Source organism: Cyprinus carpio, chromosome B4, assembly GCF_018340385.1.
Source record: "Cyprinus carpio isolate SPL01 chromosome B4, ASM1834038v1, whole genome shotgun sequence".
In the NCBI taxonomy this organism is placed as follows: Eukaryota; Metazoa; Chordata; class Actinopteri; order Cypriniformes; family Cyprinidae; genus Cyprinus; species Cyprinus carpio.
The window spans coordinates 17478975-17497014 of NC_056600.1; the positions used below are offsets into that span (position 1 = coordinate 17478975).

General features: G+C 37.8%; 1 protein-coding gene across 30 annotated transcripts in view; it reads right to left on the reverse strand.

Moving 5' to 3' along the window:
• celf2 (cugbp, Elav-like family member 2) overlaps positions 1-18040 on the reverse strand; it is a 146275-nt gene that overhangs the window by 5271 nt on the left and 122964 nt on the right. For 4 of the 30 annotated variants that reach the window (XM_042722244.1, XM_042722238.1, XM_042722248.1 and 1 more), the window contains 7 exons: positions 14653-14874; positions 12639-12702; positions 8238-8372; positions 6765-6890; positions 2802-2999; positions 1583-1726; positions 1091-1256 (listed from right to left, as the gene is read on the reverse strand). In XM_042722244.1, the coding sequence (XP_042578178.1) occupies positions 1129-1256; positions 1583-1726; positions 2802-2999; positions 6765-6890; positions 8238-8372; positions 12639-12702; positions 14653-14874 (1017 nt within the window). In that variant the 3' untranslated portion in view covers positions 1091-1128. The remainder of the gene's footprint in view (positions 1-1090; positions 1257-1582; positions 1727-2801; positions 3000-6764; positions 6891-8237; positions 8373-12638; positions 12703-14652; positions 14875-18040) is intronic. The other 26 variants (XM_042722259.1, XM_042722263.1, XM_042722267.1 and 23 more) reach the window with 24 other exon arrangements.

Sequence of the window (18040 nt, forward strand, 5' to 3'; positions counted from 1 at the left end):
AGGATAGAGAGAGCACGACTTTCCAAACCCAATAACTTAAAAGATAATAAATAAAGTCCTTTACTTCAGAGGCAGTAGAAATTTTGTATAAAAATAGAACTGCATTTTTTACAAATAAAATTTACAGGCCTGTGGCTTTCTGTAATTTAAGTTTTTTTTTTTTTTTTTACTTTCGATAAACATCAAGTTTTCAGTTCCCCACCCCTCCACATAGAACCTAGAATGCTGTATTCTTTTTACAAACCAAAAACCAAAATTAATGCTCTACACAACTTTTTTTTTGTTTTGTTTTTGTTTTTTTTTTTTTACTAAATTCTGTTGGACAAAGACCACAATCATTTGACGCATAAAATTCGGACTTTTTTCCTAAAAAAACAAAAAAAAAAAACAAAAAAAAAAAAAAAAAAAAACATAAACAACAACGAAAAACCCTTACTGACAGAAAATGACTGAAAATAAAAAAGAAAAAAAACAAATCACTGAACATTTGACGGCAAGTATTTGTTGAGGAAGCTGTTTAGGCAGTTGTTGCCGTTGACTACAGAGAGGCCACAGCGGGTTTAACCCTTTCCTCTATAGTGCCAGTGGGCCAAGGGTTCGAAGGAGCAGCAAAGCCCTGAACCGACACCAGAGGCCAAAGGGCAAAGGTTAATGTGCATATTGGTGCTTTAAATCATATAAATACTTCTCTACTTGTCCTTACAAGCCTCAGGTTCACAAAGAGAAACAAATAATACTTTATACATAGTTTCTTTCTGCTGTTGTTATCATCATAGAATGAAATAGCCATTGTATAAATATTTACTTAAAAAAAAAATCAATCAAATAGTTTACACATGACTCAAACGATAATAATAATAATAGCTGTTCATTCATCGCAAGTCATACAAAAAAAAAAAAAGGCGGAAATGGAAGCGTTCATGTGAAAAAAAAAAGAGACAAAATAATACTGTTATTAATTAAAAAAAGCTGAAAAGAAGGTTATGGGAGAGTGGCTCCCTCTTGTGGTCAAAGGGTGAAACTCCCCCTCGTGCACCCCCTCCCCCCCGGAGTCCCCAGTTTGGCAACCTTGGCAGCAGTGGGGACTTACCCTAGCAGTGTAACATGAGAGAGGCCCTAGTGCTAAGATCAGTACGGTTTGCTGTCGTTCTTTGAGCGCTTGAGCTGGACTTTGAGACGCTTCATGCCGATCTGAAACCCGTTCATGGCCTGAATGGCGGCCTGTGCTGACACAGGATTGTCATAACTGACGAAACCTACAATAGAGGAAAAGGAGAAAGGGATATAGGAAGAGCACAATGTCTTTTGACTGCAATCAAGTCATATTTGGCGGCAAAACACAGAATGCAAAAACTAAATGACAATATGAAATACAGCATAAAACTGAATTTAGAAACATGGCATTACAGACTAAGCATGAACAGAATTTTATTTCAATTTTGCAAAGCAACAATTGTTGTAGTCTAATGACTAGTTTAATGTCAAATGAAATGTGCCTGCATGCTGTAAGCCATAAGCGAATAACTGTTACTGGTATATTCTGTGTTGTCTTTCCCAGGCGTGTTTGTATGTCAGTTCATACCGAAGCACTTGCTCAGATTGGTCTGTTTGTCGATAAAGACTTTGGCAGACACCACGTTTCCGAAAGGCATGAACATCTGTAGGATGTCCTGGTCCCCAAACTCCTGTGGCAGGTGGTAGATGAACAGGTTGGCTCCTTCAGGTCCTGTTCCACACACACAAAATGTACATGTGTCCATGTTTAGTGAAGTTACATTGGCATTTAATCTTTCAGTAGACGCTTTTATCTGAAGTGACTTACAAATGAGGACAATAGAAGCAATCAAAACCAACAAAAAAGAGCAATAATATGTAAGTACTGTGACAAGTCTCGTTTAGTCTAACACAGTACATTTGGGAAGCTTTTCTTTTTCTTTTATTATTATTATTATTATTATTATTATTATTATTATTATTATTATTATTTTTTATAATAAATGAAAAGAAAACAAGTAGATAGAATAGAAAAAGAATAAAGAACACTAGTGTTAAAATGTCATTTCATATATATACGTATTATATATATATATATATATATATATATATATATATATATATATATATCTACATACATACATACATACATACACATACATACATACATACATACATACATATGTATATATATATATATATATATATATATATATATATAAAGAAAAGTCAAAATAACCGAAAAACAAAGAATAGAGGGTCAATTATTATTTTTTAAATACATAAAAAGAAAAGTACAACAGAAAAAGAATAGAGAACGCTAGTGATAGAGGGTCAATTATTATTATTATTTTTTAAATAAATAAAAAGAAAAGTCAAAAGAATAGAAAACGGAATAGGGAACGCTAGTGTTAGAGGGTCATTTTTTATAATAAATAAAAAGAAAACAAGGAGATAGAATAGAAAAAGAATAAAGAACGCTAGTGTTAGTTGGTCATTTGTTTTTGTTTTCAATAAAAAGAAAACAAGTAGTTAGAATAGAAATAGATTAGAGAGTGCAAGTGTTACAAGGTCAAGTGTTTTTTAATAAAGATATTATGTAGTAATATATAGTACAAGTACAAGTGCCTCAAAAATGCAAAACCACCCCCCCCCAACTTTTGTCACTGATGTACTCTCATATTTGCTGTGCTACTTAAATGATTTTGAAATAGATTTAATCTACTTTAATCTAGTTATAGTTTAATCTAGTTGAACTAGATTTCTCACTTCCATGTAAGCACCGTTCAGTGTGTGTGTGTCCGTACCCTCTTTCTGGCTGCCTGCAGCGCTCTGTTGCTGCAGTAGGGACTGGCTGTAGAGGGTGGGCAGGGCGGCAGCCGCGTACTGTTGGATCCCTGAGTAGGCCTGTGTGAGAGCATCCATGGGCCCGGCCGACCCGTTACTCAGGCCCGTACTGCCCAGCCCGCCATTCAGAGCTGCCATACCTGAGAGCATGTGAGCAACTTTACATAAAACCCAACAATAAAGAAAAAAGAAGTGCTCTTACTCGTTAGCATTTGGACTCAGGGTGTGTTTCTACAACAAAGCACGACACGACACGCACAAAAACAGACAGAACACGAAAAACCCAATGACACACGTTAAAAGTGAACATAACACTCATACAAACAGCAAAATCACAAACGTCACGCTGGACATTACACGTCATAAACAGCACCCACTCACACACATATACACACAAACACAAGATAAAGAAGAAACATAATATACTGACCGGTGTATGCAAATGAGGAGCGCGGCCTACACATGCACACTAATGTCACAATAGCAGCACGAAACGATCACCACGGCGACCCTCAGACACACAGAAACATCTGACCAATCACCTTTTTAACCTCTCACAACGGAAATCTACATCTAATTATCTCATTATTCGGGTCAGCAATCTTGGCTGTATTAAAAGTGTTATGGGGAAAACATTAAACTCTTTTAATAAAATACAAAGGCATCCTTAGATCCATTAAAAGCACAACCCCTGACTGCTAAAACAGATGCACATGTGCTTCAGGGAGTAACTCCTGTAAACATATGAGCGGCATAAGCGCAGTCTATGGGAATATATGTACACACACACAAATGACTGTTTGCTAAGAATAAGGTTTAAAAGGTTTTGAACAAGTCTCCTTTGCTTACAAAGGTATTTTATTTTCTTTAATCAAAACATCAAAACATATTAGAATAAGTTCCAAGGGATCATATATATATATATATATATATATATATATATATATATATATATATATATATATATATATATATATATATATAAACCAGTCATGAGTAGCACGGATATAATTGTAGCAAAAGCCATAAATACATTGTATAGGACAAAATTATCGATTTTTCTTTTATGCCATAAATCATTAGGATATTATGTAAAGATCATGTTCCATGAAGATATTACGTAAATCTGCTACTGTAAATATATCAAGAAGAAAATATTTTATTGTACGACATGGTGGCGGCAACAAAAATACTACACCGAGAATAACAGGTATGCCTTCTTTCTTTGCGTGAACATCTGGGCGATGTTATGCATATATTCCCACATAGTGACATAGATATGTGGGGCGTGTTAGAACGAGCAGTTTTAGGGGGGCGTGGACGAGTCTCAACTTTTATAAAGAATATCTCTTTGGATTTGAAACTTTAGTCTTTGCAACTTCACAGATCTTCTTTTTTCACCAAGAGCTTGTAACACTCCAAAGAGAAAGGACAATTTGAAATTGCATCATATGACACCTTTAAAGGCAATTTTCTCAATATTTTGAATTTTTATTTTTTTGCGCCCTCAGGCCAAATATTGTCCTATATATAACAAACCATACATCAATGGATTTTTTTTACTCAATTTAATGCATCCCTGCTGTATATAAATATCAATTATAAAACAATAACCAATTTCTTTAAATATAATTATTGAATGTTATCATTGGTTTCATATACACAGCCTTTACTTTTAGTGATGACAAATATCAGTACTTAATGGGGGGGTGATAGGGGTCACCCTTGTGTCATTAAATGGATAGTAGGTTTTAATTTTGATTATCAAATAATCCGTCAATTATTACTTAAACTGATCAACTGGATGTTCCACATCTTGTTCAAAAACTCTCCTCGTGCAAATTATGGTCTAAATAATGCATCAGATACATTATTACAGTATAGAGTAATACAATAAAATATTTTATTTTTCTAGCTATGGCAGAAATAAAGAACTGAAAAAGGACACTTAAACTAGAGAATCCCTTGTGGCAACGCATATTCATAATGTAAAACAACACATCAAATCGTGCTACCGTAAAAGCAGTTGTGTACTGTGTACAGAATATATTTTAGTCAGTGTGTGTGTTATAAAGACTGATTCATGAGTATTTACTGACTGGCCTTTTGGCTTGACGGCCTGGAAACAATAAATGATGAGCAAAGTGTTTGGATGGCCAGCTCCCTCATTTATCCAGCAATAATTACAATACTGACCTTTTATATTCAATTACACTATATAGCCTCTTAAATGAGCACTGGAAGTGTGTGTGTGTGTGTGTGTGTGTGAGTGTGCATGTGTGTGTGTGTGTGTGTGTGAGTGTGAGAGAGAGAGAGAGAGAGAGAGAGAGAGAGAGAAGGAGAGCGAGAGAGGAGCTATCGAGAGAGAGAGAGATTTGAATGAATTTAAATTGTAGGCGTTCTGTTAGAGAGAGCTTGATTTATAAAACCAGAAACCTGGCTGAAAGGTCACTGGTGGAGATAGAGATTTTGTCCGCGTGCCGACACACTGACATATACATGCACAGGCCGCAGTGATCTTTAGCTCATCTATTCATACTAATTACACTGGTACATTTTATTATAAGATGAGTAGTTCTGGTCTTGAATGCTGATTTGTCAATACAGCTTTGCAGTCGCACTAAAATACACAATGTGGTAACAACTAAACGCAAAACATCTGTTTATAATCTACTGGCGTAAGTCACAACACCCACAGAAGCCACTATTCAACTATTAACCCTGAGAGATTGTTGTTTCAAACACATACAACTTATGTTTATTTGTCGAACCAAATGATTTTTTTTATAGTGTTCCATTGAAAATCCATTCCAGCATAACTCATAAATAGTGAGGTCTGTTCTTCTGTCAAACAATCAGTGTTTGGGAGTAATTAGTTACATGAAATGACATTAAGTAATTTAATTACAAAATATATGTAACTGTAGTCACTTATATTTACTGAGAAAAAAATGTGTAAAGACACTAGTGTTTCAGGAGGTTAGGACACAAAATAAGGCACATGCTTATTCGGTAAATGTTTTATTTTCAATTTCAGTTTATGTATATTTTTTAATTGTATGTATATGCTTTATTTTTTAAGTAATTTAAATAGTTACACTACTAATTACATTTTGAATAGGCTAACTTGTAATCTGTAACCTGTTACATTTCCAAAGTAACCTTCCCAACACTGCAAACAATTACAGCTGATCTTCCGTATACTATATTTGATATGTTGTTCATATGTGCGTTGATCAATGTTCATTTGTGAATAAAAGCCTAAATAAATCTGTTCAATAAATAAAATCACGTTTCTTCAAAGGACTTGGATTAAACTTGATTCATATGTATTACTTTATGTCGTCATAAAGCGCCAATGTTTCGCTGGAATGGACTGTCGATAAAAGGAAAAAAATCTATAAGGTTTCATAGAAGAACAAAAGTCTTATGGGTTTCATTAAAAATAATTCGAACCCCAAGATAAAACAGACACATATACACAACACACACACTCACAATTATGACAAAACAAGTGCACGTCTATAGAAACACCCAGAGCAATGGTTTAGCAGTGTGTTAGCATGTCTTAATGTGTGGAGATGTGTCTGATTGGTGCAAACACACTCACGACTACAAGAGATGAGCTACATTTGTTTTGACTTAGCGAATGGATTTGCTCTGATCTGATTTGATTTAATAATGAGGCATAGACACAGTTTAAATATATCAGCAGGACTAATGTGAGAAATTCTCGCAGCAAACTCTCGCTGAAGCCCAGAGAGATGCCCTCGCTTTGGCTGCTGTTTAAAGTAAATCAACTGAAAAACATTCACTATGTGGATGTTTGGGAGATAGCTGGCATCTCTATGAGCAGTGGGTGATTGGTATGAGGTGATGTTGTATGGATTGGGATGGAGAGGCCGATGGACGGTAGTACTCACTGTTGACGCTACCTGCTAGTGCATTTATGTTATTGAGGCCCACGGTGGCCCCGGCCAGACCCTGCAGTGTCCCCAGAGAACCCAGAGAACCCATCGCAGCCGCGGTGGAGTTAGCTGTGGATCCTGCTGTGGGGAAAGACAGACAGAGCAGGGAGGAGAGACAGACGGAGAAATGGAAGAGAGAAAAAAGAGAGATGTTTGAACATACACATACATTTGCAGATGACACTGAAATGGATAAAGTTACATACATAAAATTCCGGTGGAGGTACACAGAGGGAAGGATGCATGGGTGGAAGATTGATTCACTTAGTGATTGTAGGGTTGGGTGACTTTGATGGCAGTGTAACATTAAGTTATGTTGTGAATATCGCAATGATTTTATTGCGCAATTTATTAGGCCATTAAGTTTTCTAAAGAGGGTCTCATTAGACTAATTTTGCAATCCTTCCTGGTCCTATAACTTGTGCATCAAGACAGATTTTTTAAATAGTGCCTCTGATTTCTGTTTCTCACTGTGTGTAGTTACATACTGGTGTATGCAAATGAAATAAATGAATAAATAAATAAATGTTATTTTTCTTTGTGGAATGTGCTGAAAAAATATGCATTGATTATTAATAATTGTAATTTGTTTTTATTCTTTTGCATTCAGTAATAATATTTATACATTACTACAGAGATTTTTCAGTAAAAAAAAAATTTTTTGACACTGAATATCATCAAAGAACTAGAAATTGTCATTTTTTTGCTATATGATGCAGTCCTAATAAAGAGGATAAGGTGGATGGATGGTCATATGGATAGATATATGCATGCATCATTCTTTATTAATTCCTATAGGGAATCGGTTAAAATTGCAGAAAAAAAAAAAAGACAAGATAGAGACATCAACAACAATAAAGATTATTGCAATCATGACAACGATGATGACGACAATGTTTTCAGAAAAGAGCAATAAAATACAAACAAAACATCTCTCCAAACAAAAGAACTCTGGAGCGTATAAAAGTTTTTCCCTCTGCTCTGCACAAGACATTTGCATTTTTGCAAGTTTGAAAGAAACTTTTGTGTTTCAAAGCAAGATACAACAATGCTAATCTAACTGGAGAACCATGTGTCACACTTATAAGTGTCTGCTAGTTTCACATTTCATCTTTTCCAAAATGAATGGAGCATGGTTAAAGCCAAAGAGCACAACAGCGTAACGCCACACATATGAACACAGTCTCCCAAACATGATGATGATGATGATGAACGTAAACCATGATGGACGTTATCAAGGAATTACGCAAACAAACACACACATATAAACACGACATGAAAACTTAAGAATTACGATGCGGGACATTCAGACATCAAAGAGAATGGCGAACTCGACTACAACAGATGAACGGACAAAGACGCTACGGTGGAAATGATACCGAAGATAATATCGAAGATGATAATGATGATGGGACGGCCTCTGGTTACCTGGGCTGGCCAGGGCTCCCAGGGACCCTGTGCTGGAGGTCAGGGCGCTAGCAGTGGACGGGCTGGCTGAGCTCTGTGCTGCAGCCGCTGCTGCTGCTAGAGTGGCCAGATTCTGCAACTGCAGAGCATTCATACCTGAAGAAAGAGAAAGCGTCAATGTGTGCGTGTGTGTGTTTTGCGCATGTTAAACTAAAGGAACCACATGTGCTACAGAATGCTCTACACGAGCAGGTATTTTTGTGTGCAAGAGTAAGTTGAGTTGTGTGTAGAGGTGTTTCGAACTGAAGATCCGATTCTATGCGTGAGCTCGGGTGCATCTACTCCAAAGGGTACTCTAGACTAGTCTGTTTGGAGCACGGCTACATGCAGTGGCCATGACGCCAACACACTGCGGGAAGTGGCTTGCAGCCAAGAAGGACAGAGATTGGAAGTGGTACAACAGGAAAATGCACAGCATGTGTCGTATATACACGTAAAATGTATATACTCTATACTATGAGGAAGCACGCACACACAGAGAAAAAAAACACGCATGGGAGACACAAGACTTCAGAATTACAGGATTTGGATTGTTGAGGAATTATAGGCCCTGTGCCAAATGCCACCGACCTATGAGTCCATCATTTGGTGACCAATGCCCAATTATGGTCTGGTAGTCATCCCAAGTGTTGGCTTGATGAAAGAAGATTGTAAGCACCCATTTGTAAATTAATAAGTATCACGGAGAAGTGACAACCTGAAAGGTGACAAGTACACATCAATGTTTGTCAACTGAGACTGAAAGCAAAGGCTCAAATGCAGGATCTGAAGCCATCTGGAAAAAAATGTATTTGTTTTTCCAGCCTTATCCCTTTAGACAGCACTAGCGTGTAATTTGAATTGGTCAGACAGTGCTCTGGGGATGCCACGGTTGTCTGCCCTCCCGATCCACCAAGCAAGCAAGAGAAGTGCATTAAGAGTCTAATTAGCACATCACAGAAGGTGATTAGAGACAGGAAATTTACCTCTAATTGCAAAACAAAGCCCAGGTCAAGACATAAGAGCAGAGATGATTCCGTAATGTGTTACAGGTCCTGAACAGCAGGTTTAAAATCAGCATGAAATGGCTCTCAAGACCCAGTCCACTTCTGTAAAGTGGCATTTCCAAAAGAAATGAATATTCAACAGTGAAAAGAAAGAAAAAAATTGGCCAGGACTTGTGAAAAGTGGTCTCAGCCTAGGTGGATTGAAGGAAGGGTTTGAAAATCAAGAGTGATCTGTGGTTTCACCCAAAAATGCAAGCAGTTTTAGCTACATTATAACAAAATACTATGAAGGCAAAAATTGCAATTCTTTTGAGCAATTGTTCAGAGTAAAAAATGTTTAAGGTCAATTAAATAGGTCATTTCTGTATTCATGGTTCAAGACTTCAACTTTGAATAGTATATAATATAAAAGAAGCTAGAAAAAGCTTCATTGGATGAGAAAGTGCAGTGTTGGGAGGTCAAAAAGGGAGGTTACGACAGAAATGGACTATGAAATTGAGGGCTTTGTGACCGCCTTTGTGCTTCTGAATAAAGCGGAAAAGGAACCATTTTGAGTTTTTGGCACACAAGTGTCCGAAAATGGGCATTGAGTATTTGGCACAATGTGAGTTCTGTGGTTGAGAAGGGCACTTCTGCTAGTGTGTGTGAGAGAGAGATCCATCCATGCAGTATGTTCACACTCTCGGCGTACTGAGCGGAGAGAGAGGTGTCAGGAAAGAGGTGATGCTGGCTCTCGCTGAATGTTCATCATGTGTAATGGAGCTCCTTATGGCTCTTAACTCCACCCACAGCACAGACACAGCAGATGTCAGCTGTATATATTGTCTGCCAATCATAGACCGTTGCCAGGCGACAGATGGAGGGGCCCAAAGATTTTACAATTCAGCCGAGAAAAGTCTTCAAATCCTGTTGAGTTTGAGAGCTCCCGTCAATTCACACTTCAAGCAGTGTCTCAAACAGACTGATATGTTTATCTGGTCATATTGAGCAGGTTTCTTGCTTGGGTTTATGCAATGGTCTACTTTGAACTTTTTAAATTTAATTTTTTGGCCATAGTTCCTCTTGAACAGACAGCAGAAAGAACAAAAAATATAGTGGGAGTGATGAGGGACAAGGCAGATTAGATCTAAACCTGCATCTCTTGCACGAGCTTCATAGCTCAACATGTGGCCAATATCCTGCAGAGTGTAGCTTCAACCTGCCCCAACAGAGTTGCTTAGATGTTTCTAGTAAGTTCAGGTGTGTTTAATCAGAATTAGAGCTAAAATCTGCAGAATAATGGTCTATCAGCAGTGGTCTATCTTATATGACATGTTTTTAAGCTACTGGTGTTCCTCAAGTATTAGGATTGGGCCCACTCTAGTTTTGCATTAAACAAAATATTTAAGTGTAGCAAATGCATTCATACCAACTAACTGTATTTAATTAGGACTAGAGCTAAACTCTGCAAGATATTGGTAATCCGGGAGCAGGGATGGATACCCCTGATGTACATCAACCACTAGGCTATGGCTATGAATACTTTATACCTAGAGGTTTGATTGTATTTGGCTCATTTGTGCAGAGGTAAATTCATATATGGCAAATCAAGAAGTATCGCATTAGGTTTAGCATCAACACAGTCATATGTCATTAGTTGAATCTGGTAAAACAGTCCTGACGTGCCATATTTAAATGTTAACATGTACATAACAGTCTGTTAGATTTTCATTTTATGTAAAATAGAACCTTGCACATTTAAAAAAAAAAATGCACCTTTCTGTTCCACAAAAGAATTAAGCCAAAAACATTCGGAATGACACATGAGCAATTGACAGAATTTTCATTTCTGGTTGAATGGTTCCTTTAATCCAGCACTGACACATTGCTGTATATAATCTGTAAGTATAATAACAAACTACTTTGTCCATCATGCTTGACCAATTCCCATTCATTTCCGCAAATAAACCAGTATGATTAAAAGTCTAAACTAAGCTGTATTGGAAGAACATATTGCTTTAAAAAATGAGGTCCAGAAAATTCAATTGTTATGGTAAAATGGAAATTTCTCGCTCTTTAATTGTATGATGACAGCTGCTGCTGGTTTGGCTCGATGTGAACTTCATTCTCGCTGAGTGGCTGTCACAGATGTACCACTGAACTTAAACGAGAGCTTCCAGAACTCTTCATAATGGTAAACAAAAACACCACAGTCCTGCTCACCCTCTCCACAAGAGCCTCCATTAATGAGGAAGCCACTCTCTGGTGTGCAAAAATGTTGTCAGGGGGGAAGGCTTTAGGAGATAAAGGCACTCATCCTACACACACTGTAAGCCATTTTGGATGCTAATATGTTCTCTTTCTTTCATCTTTAGCAGCTGCAATTAGGCAAGAGCGCGTGCTATAAATATTTCACTTTCCTTGAAGGCCTGGCAGCTTGATAAACAGACCACAATTAAGACCTGACAAGAACAGAGACACACACTGGGAATGTAACACACAAGACAGCGAAAAAACATTAAAAATGGAAAAAAGAAGGAAAGGAAAGTGAGCAAAGAGGAACTTTCAATTTTTGTTGCATCTAGTGTGATGTTGGAGGCATAAAAACTGTCAAAAAGAGAACAACATGCACCTGTCTAACAGCTGAAGTAAGCAGGAACTCATTGGCAGATGTTGCAAAACACTAATCATATACCAGAGTGCTAAACCAAGTCAGCGTGAAGATAGAATAACATATCATGTTGCTTCGACAAGGAATCCATCTTGTGTTGCTGAATTCTCTGCAGGTTTCTGGTGAATTTAAGTGGTGAAGATAAGTGGTCTATTTGGATAAGGGTACTTTAATTTTTCCTCTTCTTTGAGAATTGCTAAAGTGAAAATGTAAAAAGCTGAAGACATCTGAGGGTTGATGAGGTATATCATCATGATTTGGTCTCCCATAAGCCTCACAGAGCTCAAGCAAGGAGATATGATTGGATGATGAGACAACCTCCTCTTCCAAGAAACGAAAAAAGGGTTTGATGCAAATCAGAACAGGCATGGAAAGAATGGCTTTTCTGTGATCAAGTCTCAGTTCATCATCAAATTCTGACACACACACACACACACACATTTACAAACATTACAAAGCGTCCAGGTGTGCTACACATTGTCAAGTACTCTGCAGCATGTGGAATCTAAACTGAGGCAGGATGAGAATGTTCTCAGCCGAACCTCTGCTGATCCTGGATCTGCTCAGGGTTGAGTTGTCAAACAGTTTTTTTGTTTGTTTGTTTTTTTTTTAAATGCAATTCATAGCAGGGTTGAATCAAATGGTTTAGTAGTGGGGATGGAAGTTTAGTTGAGGATTTACAATGGGGCTAGTTGGGTTAACACAGATCTGAGTTCAGTATCTCACCTGCCATTTGTTGAATACCACTGAACGCTCCTAGGTTACTGGAGGAGGTCGCTTGTTGGAGCAACTGGGAGAAAGAGAGACAAAAACAGACCATTAATGTGTAACAATTATTATGTATTGGCTTATGGTGATGGATATATAAGGATAATGTTTGAAGGAGCTAGTGTTAAATGCTAAATATAGATGAAACATTGTGGTTTGTTTCCATGTTCCATGCTGTCTGGAGTGACACTATAGAGCAGTCTGTCAACAGTGAAGCAACACAAAAGCCTCTGTCTGTTAGGGTGTGTTTTTTTAGCTACTGGTATTCCTCAAGTATTAGGATTGTGCCCACTCTAGTTTTGTATTAAACTAAATATTTAAGTGTAACAAATGCATTCATACCAACAAAATCATTGGCAATTAACATATATCTGATCTCTAATACACAACATGTGTGCTGTATAATGTTAACATCACTTTATAGCACAGCACAACAAAAAATTACCAACAAAATAGCTTGAAGCATCACACATTATTGTGATGTAGCTGGCTAGGACAAAACTCAGTTTAAGGTTTAATTTATTTAATTTATTGCTGAAAGCTTTAACACAGCGAGGCTGTTTAAAATGCTGTGTAAGAAAGGTTATAAGGCAAAATTAATATATTCCATATACATAAAATAATGCTAACTGTGGACTCTTTGGTCTCTAAACACAATAATCTGCGATTAACATAAAACAGTTCTGAGAGTGAAAACCATGTAAAAATATTCAGAGGAACAAAATCATAAAAGACTTGAGGACCACTTCAAGGTATTAGCCTCGTACATCGGTGCCAGTGAAAACTGTCATGCTAAGAGTCACCCGTCAGTTCTGTTGGCAGTGTGTTGCTGTCCTGTGCAGTTTCTGCACATGAAAGAGGAGAGGAAAGCAGACTCTAAATGACTCTAGAGGATTAGGATGACATTGAACTAGACCCCTCAGACTGCTTTAAAGCTAAACGTAACCTCAAAATGACAGGGAAGTGGAAAAAGGCAGAAAAAGGAAAAGCAGAATGGTGGGAGAAATGGCCCTGTCCCAATGCTCTTGCATAGTCCTTTAATCCTCACCCACTGTCCTTATGGACTAAAAGACAAGTAAATGTCACTACCATGTTGTATCCTCTTTATATTTAGGAGGATGAAGACGGGCATGAGTGAAACAGGCAATTTATGCATTGTCCTCATCCCAATCCAATTACACAACAGAACCCAAGCCGGGTTCTGCAAGGAAAAATCTTTTTCATTTTTTCTATAGAAAGAAAGATATTTAATAAAATTGCATAAACCTTTTAAGACAGACCTACCATGATTGTTAAAGACTTTACATGTTCCTAAATGAATTCTATAGGTATTGTTTATATAATTTCTATATTTATTTTAAAAACAATTTCATTTTCATTTGATTAGACCTACATTCTTTGCAATGCACCATGCCATGGGATAAAATCCTGAATTGTGGTGACTGATCTCAGCGCTGGTTTGTTTGGGATCATGGCTTTATTAGGCTTTTTACTATAGTTTTTAAAAATGCCAATGAAGAAAACCAATGGGAAAAAAATAAAATACTTTCGAAACCAAAGCTGTTTAAAAATGCTTCCCTCTCCGTCTGCCTTCTTGAAAGTACAAAGAAAGCTGGAGTGATTGTATCCCCTAATGCAGTGGCTCTCAGCCTTTGTGACTCTCTTTATTGTCCACAACTATATTTGAAGGCTCCATGTATTAGTGCTTGTTTTGTCTTAATTTAAATGATTTGAAGTCTTAAAGCCCTATTGCAAGTTTGATGTGTTGATGTTAAGAACCACTGCCCTAACAGCTTCTCAATAGCAGCACTACCACATCAAAATTTTGAGTATGGGGACCGGTTTCAAGGCGAACTTTGATCTTGGCGCGATCGAAGTTCAACAGATGAGAGATTTGGAAAAGGGGTTAAGACTGGCTCAGAGAGAGCAAGAGAGGAGGGGGCGAGGCAGGTGGGCGGAGACAGTGACTGACTGCGGCGGCTGCGCTGGCTGTGCTGCTGGTGGGCGTGGCTACGTGGGTGTGTCCTCTTACTGCCAGATACTGCGGGGTGAGGCCAGTCAGGCCGGTCAGGCTGCCCCAGGCAGACGCGCTGTTCAACTGCTGCATCTGCTGCGCCAACTGCTGCTGCAGCCGCCTCTGTTCCTTATCCTTCTGCGTGTCGGCAAACTTCACCACCATGGGGGAGGAGCAGCCCTGTATGGACAGATTGAAAGAGAGAGGAGAAAAGTGGAAGAGGGTGAGAGCGAAAGAAAGCTAAATATCTAGAAGAGCAATGATCTTGTGCAGTGGTACTGCAAACACACACACAACCGCTGGAGCGACGGGAGCTCTTGGTGAAATGAGAGTTCTGTGCTGTGCAGCTGATTTTATTTCCCAGGAAAGCGATTTCCTGCTTTATAAAACTATTTCATCATCTGTCTGAGAGAGCGAGCGAGATCTCCCACCCCACAGCCCTCACTGCACTCTACAGACCTGCGCATTTCTGCTAATCTCTCACACGTTCGGTTTCTTTCCCCAACGAAAGCAAACAGACCTAAACATCATAGGGCTGACCTGCGATGGCTGTTTAACTGAAGTCCTGGGGGTCAGAATATAATGACAGAAGGGTGTGTGTGCATAGCAAGTACTGTGTTGGTTCTTCAAAGGGTTATTCAATCGAAATGTAACATTTTCTCATGATTTGCTCAGCATCATGTTCCTCGAAAACAGTTAAAATGTTGAATACAAAAATCTCTATTATAAAAAGAGGTCCAAAAGGGTTAATATGATGTTCAGTTTACATTTTATTCCAAAAAAAAAATAAAAAATAAATAACATTATGCATAAAGACAACATAGTCATTAAAACATTTTTTGGCACTGTGACATTTTCATTCTCCACCAAATTCTTATTTCCATAATGCATCTGTATGTTTTATTGGTATTTTTATAATTATTAGTCTATTTTTATTTTGTAATTTCCATTATTGTCAGTAGCGATTCTCATTCATTTCTAATTACTATAAAACAACAATTCATTGTATAAATGCTATTAAAAATATATTCTCAATGGTGATTCTAATTAGATTCCAATAACTATAATACAATCATTTATTGTAATATAAAATGTGCATAAATTGACCGCGCAAAACAAAATGCTTCATTTAAATATTTTTTTATAATGCAATAATAGTAATACAAAGTGAGCTAAGCAAATGTGTTTAATAAACTTAATATTTTGACATGATTCAAAACAGTTATATTTTTAAGCAAAGCAATGCATTATTCTTTCTTCTTAATCTGGGATAAAATCTGACCTGGGCATGAGACTCAACCAAAGATGTTCCATAACAAATCAACACAAACACTCGCTACATTCAAAGTCTTCTAAAGACAAAATTGAAATCATCACAATAGCCTGAATAGAAGATAACAAAATTCTACATCTCTGACGTGAACACATAAGTGCACGCGTTACAGAAGACAGACTTTGTGAATGGTGTTCAGTAAGAATATTTAGAAACACCATTACATGTATTAATATCAAAGCTGTTCCTCAGGCAACGGCAGCTAACGCAGGGCAGCCATATGGAGCCACAGGAGGACGAGAGATTGAGACGAGTGCTTCAAGGCAATTATTCTACATCTCTGCCTCTTGTCTCTACCTTACAGGTGCTGATTCACTCTGATAAATCACTCTGCCACTTTTATTGTGCTCTCTCTGAACTGCAAACCACAGTCTGACAAAAAAAGATGAAAGATCACAGACCCTCTAGAACGCGAGTGTGTGTGTGTGTGTGTGTGTGTGTGTGTGTGTGTGTGTGTGTGTGTGTGTGTGTGTGTGTGTGTGTGTGTGTGTGTGTGTGTGTGTGTGTGTGTGCGAGAGAGAACATTTGAGAGTTTCTTGAAGGTGGAGCGTCTCACATCCACCCGGAGCATTCTTCCGTGTTCTCTCCATTCAGAGAGCTGATTTTCTTATTTCTGCTCTCAGATGGAGGGGAGGTAAAAATAAAACTTGTAAAGGTGGGGGGAATGAGATTTAACTCAAGCTGTCAATCGAGTGCTGCCATCGCCGAGTGAACATCTCAAGAGACCTAAGAAATCTCATTACTCACTGGCTCTGGCTCAGTCTTTCTCTCCTACACACACACACACACACACACACACACATTCTACAGGCTAATGTGAAAGAAGCAGAATGAAGCTAATATGTTAGCTCAAGTTAACAATGTTAAAATTGGTATTACTTGACTCAGGTTAATCTCACAAAAACATGCCCTACACTTTATTTATTTATTTTTAAATAGAACTTATTATTATGTTTAGAAAATTAATACATACTGTTTATTTCTATATGTAAACAAAGTACTTTTAAAGAAATACATTTAAATTTGTAAAAAACAGAGTAATTTGTTGAACCAGTCCTTCATTCAAATTTAAAACTAACTGTATTAAAGTACATATATTTAAAAAAAAAATATATTTATTTATTTTTAAATATTTTGTTAGATTTTAAAGAGCTATATGACCTGGGCTGCCATGCACACACTCCCATGACAGGTGTAAATGAGCGTGCATCTGTGGAGACACACATATACACATACCACAAAAACACAATAACGCCATCACAGAGATAAAAAGAGACAAACATATCAAACGAGATGAATGTCCAGGGAAACTATTGCAAACCACAGCACTGAAAACAACCCTTTGAGACGACACTAAAGGAGCAAGGCCGCTCGCGACTGTGTGCGTGTACCCAGGCGCATGCATGACCACCCTCTGTCATATCCGTTTTCATTAAGTCATGACATTCAGAAAGGCCACAAATTCCTCGGTGTGAGAGGAGAGTGGAGAGATGGCCAAAAACAAACAACAAGCCGACACAATTTACTTCACTCTCATCTAAACCGGGTAATTACTTTCCCTTTGCAAAAAATGCCTATTTGGACACATACTGTGCAAAAAGACACAACAGAAGCACCCTGAAGCGAATGGTGGATCATTTAAACATTGTCAGCTGGATGAATGATGAATATATTTGTAAATTTAGCCATGAATTGATAATTACAGAACTTCAGAGGCTTGTCAAAACAGCTTAAATCCATTAGTGCCAGCGATTTCTGATTGGTTAATAGGTGGTCTTTAAAACCGGGCGTTGGTGTTAAAAACTGAGTGTATGCAAGGGTTAACATGCAATGGAGAGAGTGGTGATATGTGTGTGCAAACCCGAAGTCACACACACACAGGCGAATAGTTAGGGCCCTGTATTAGACAGCTGTCAGCACCCTCTGATTTGGTGTGTCAGAGCTTTGACATTTTGACAAGCACTGAGATGGACTGCTAAACTCTGAGAGCAGCACGCCGGTATTCTACAGGGC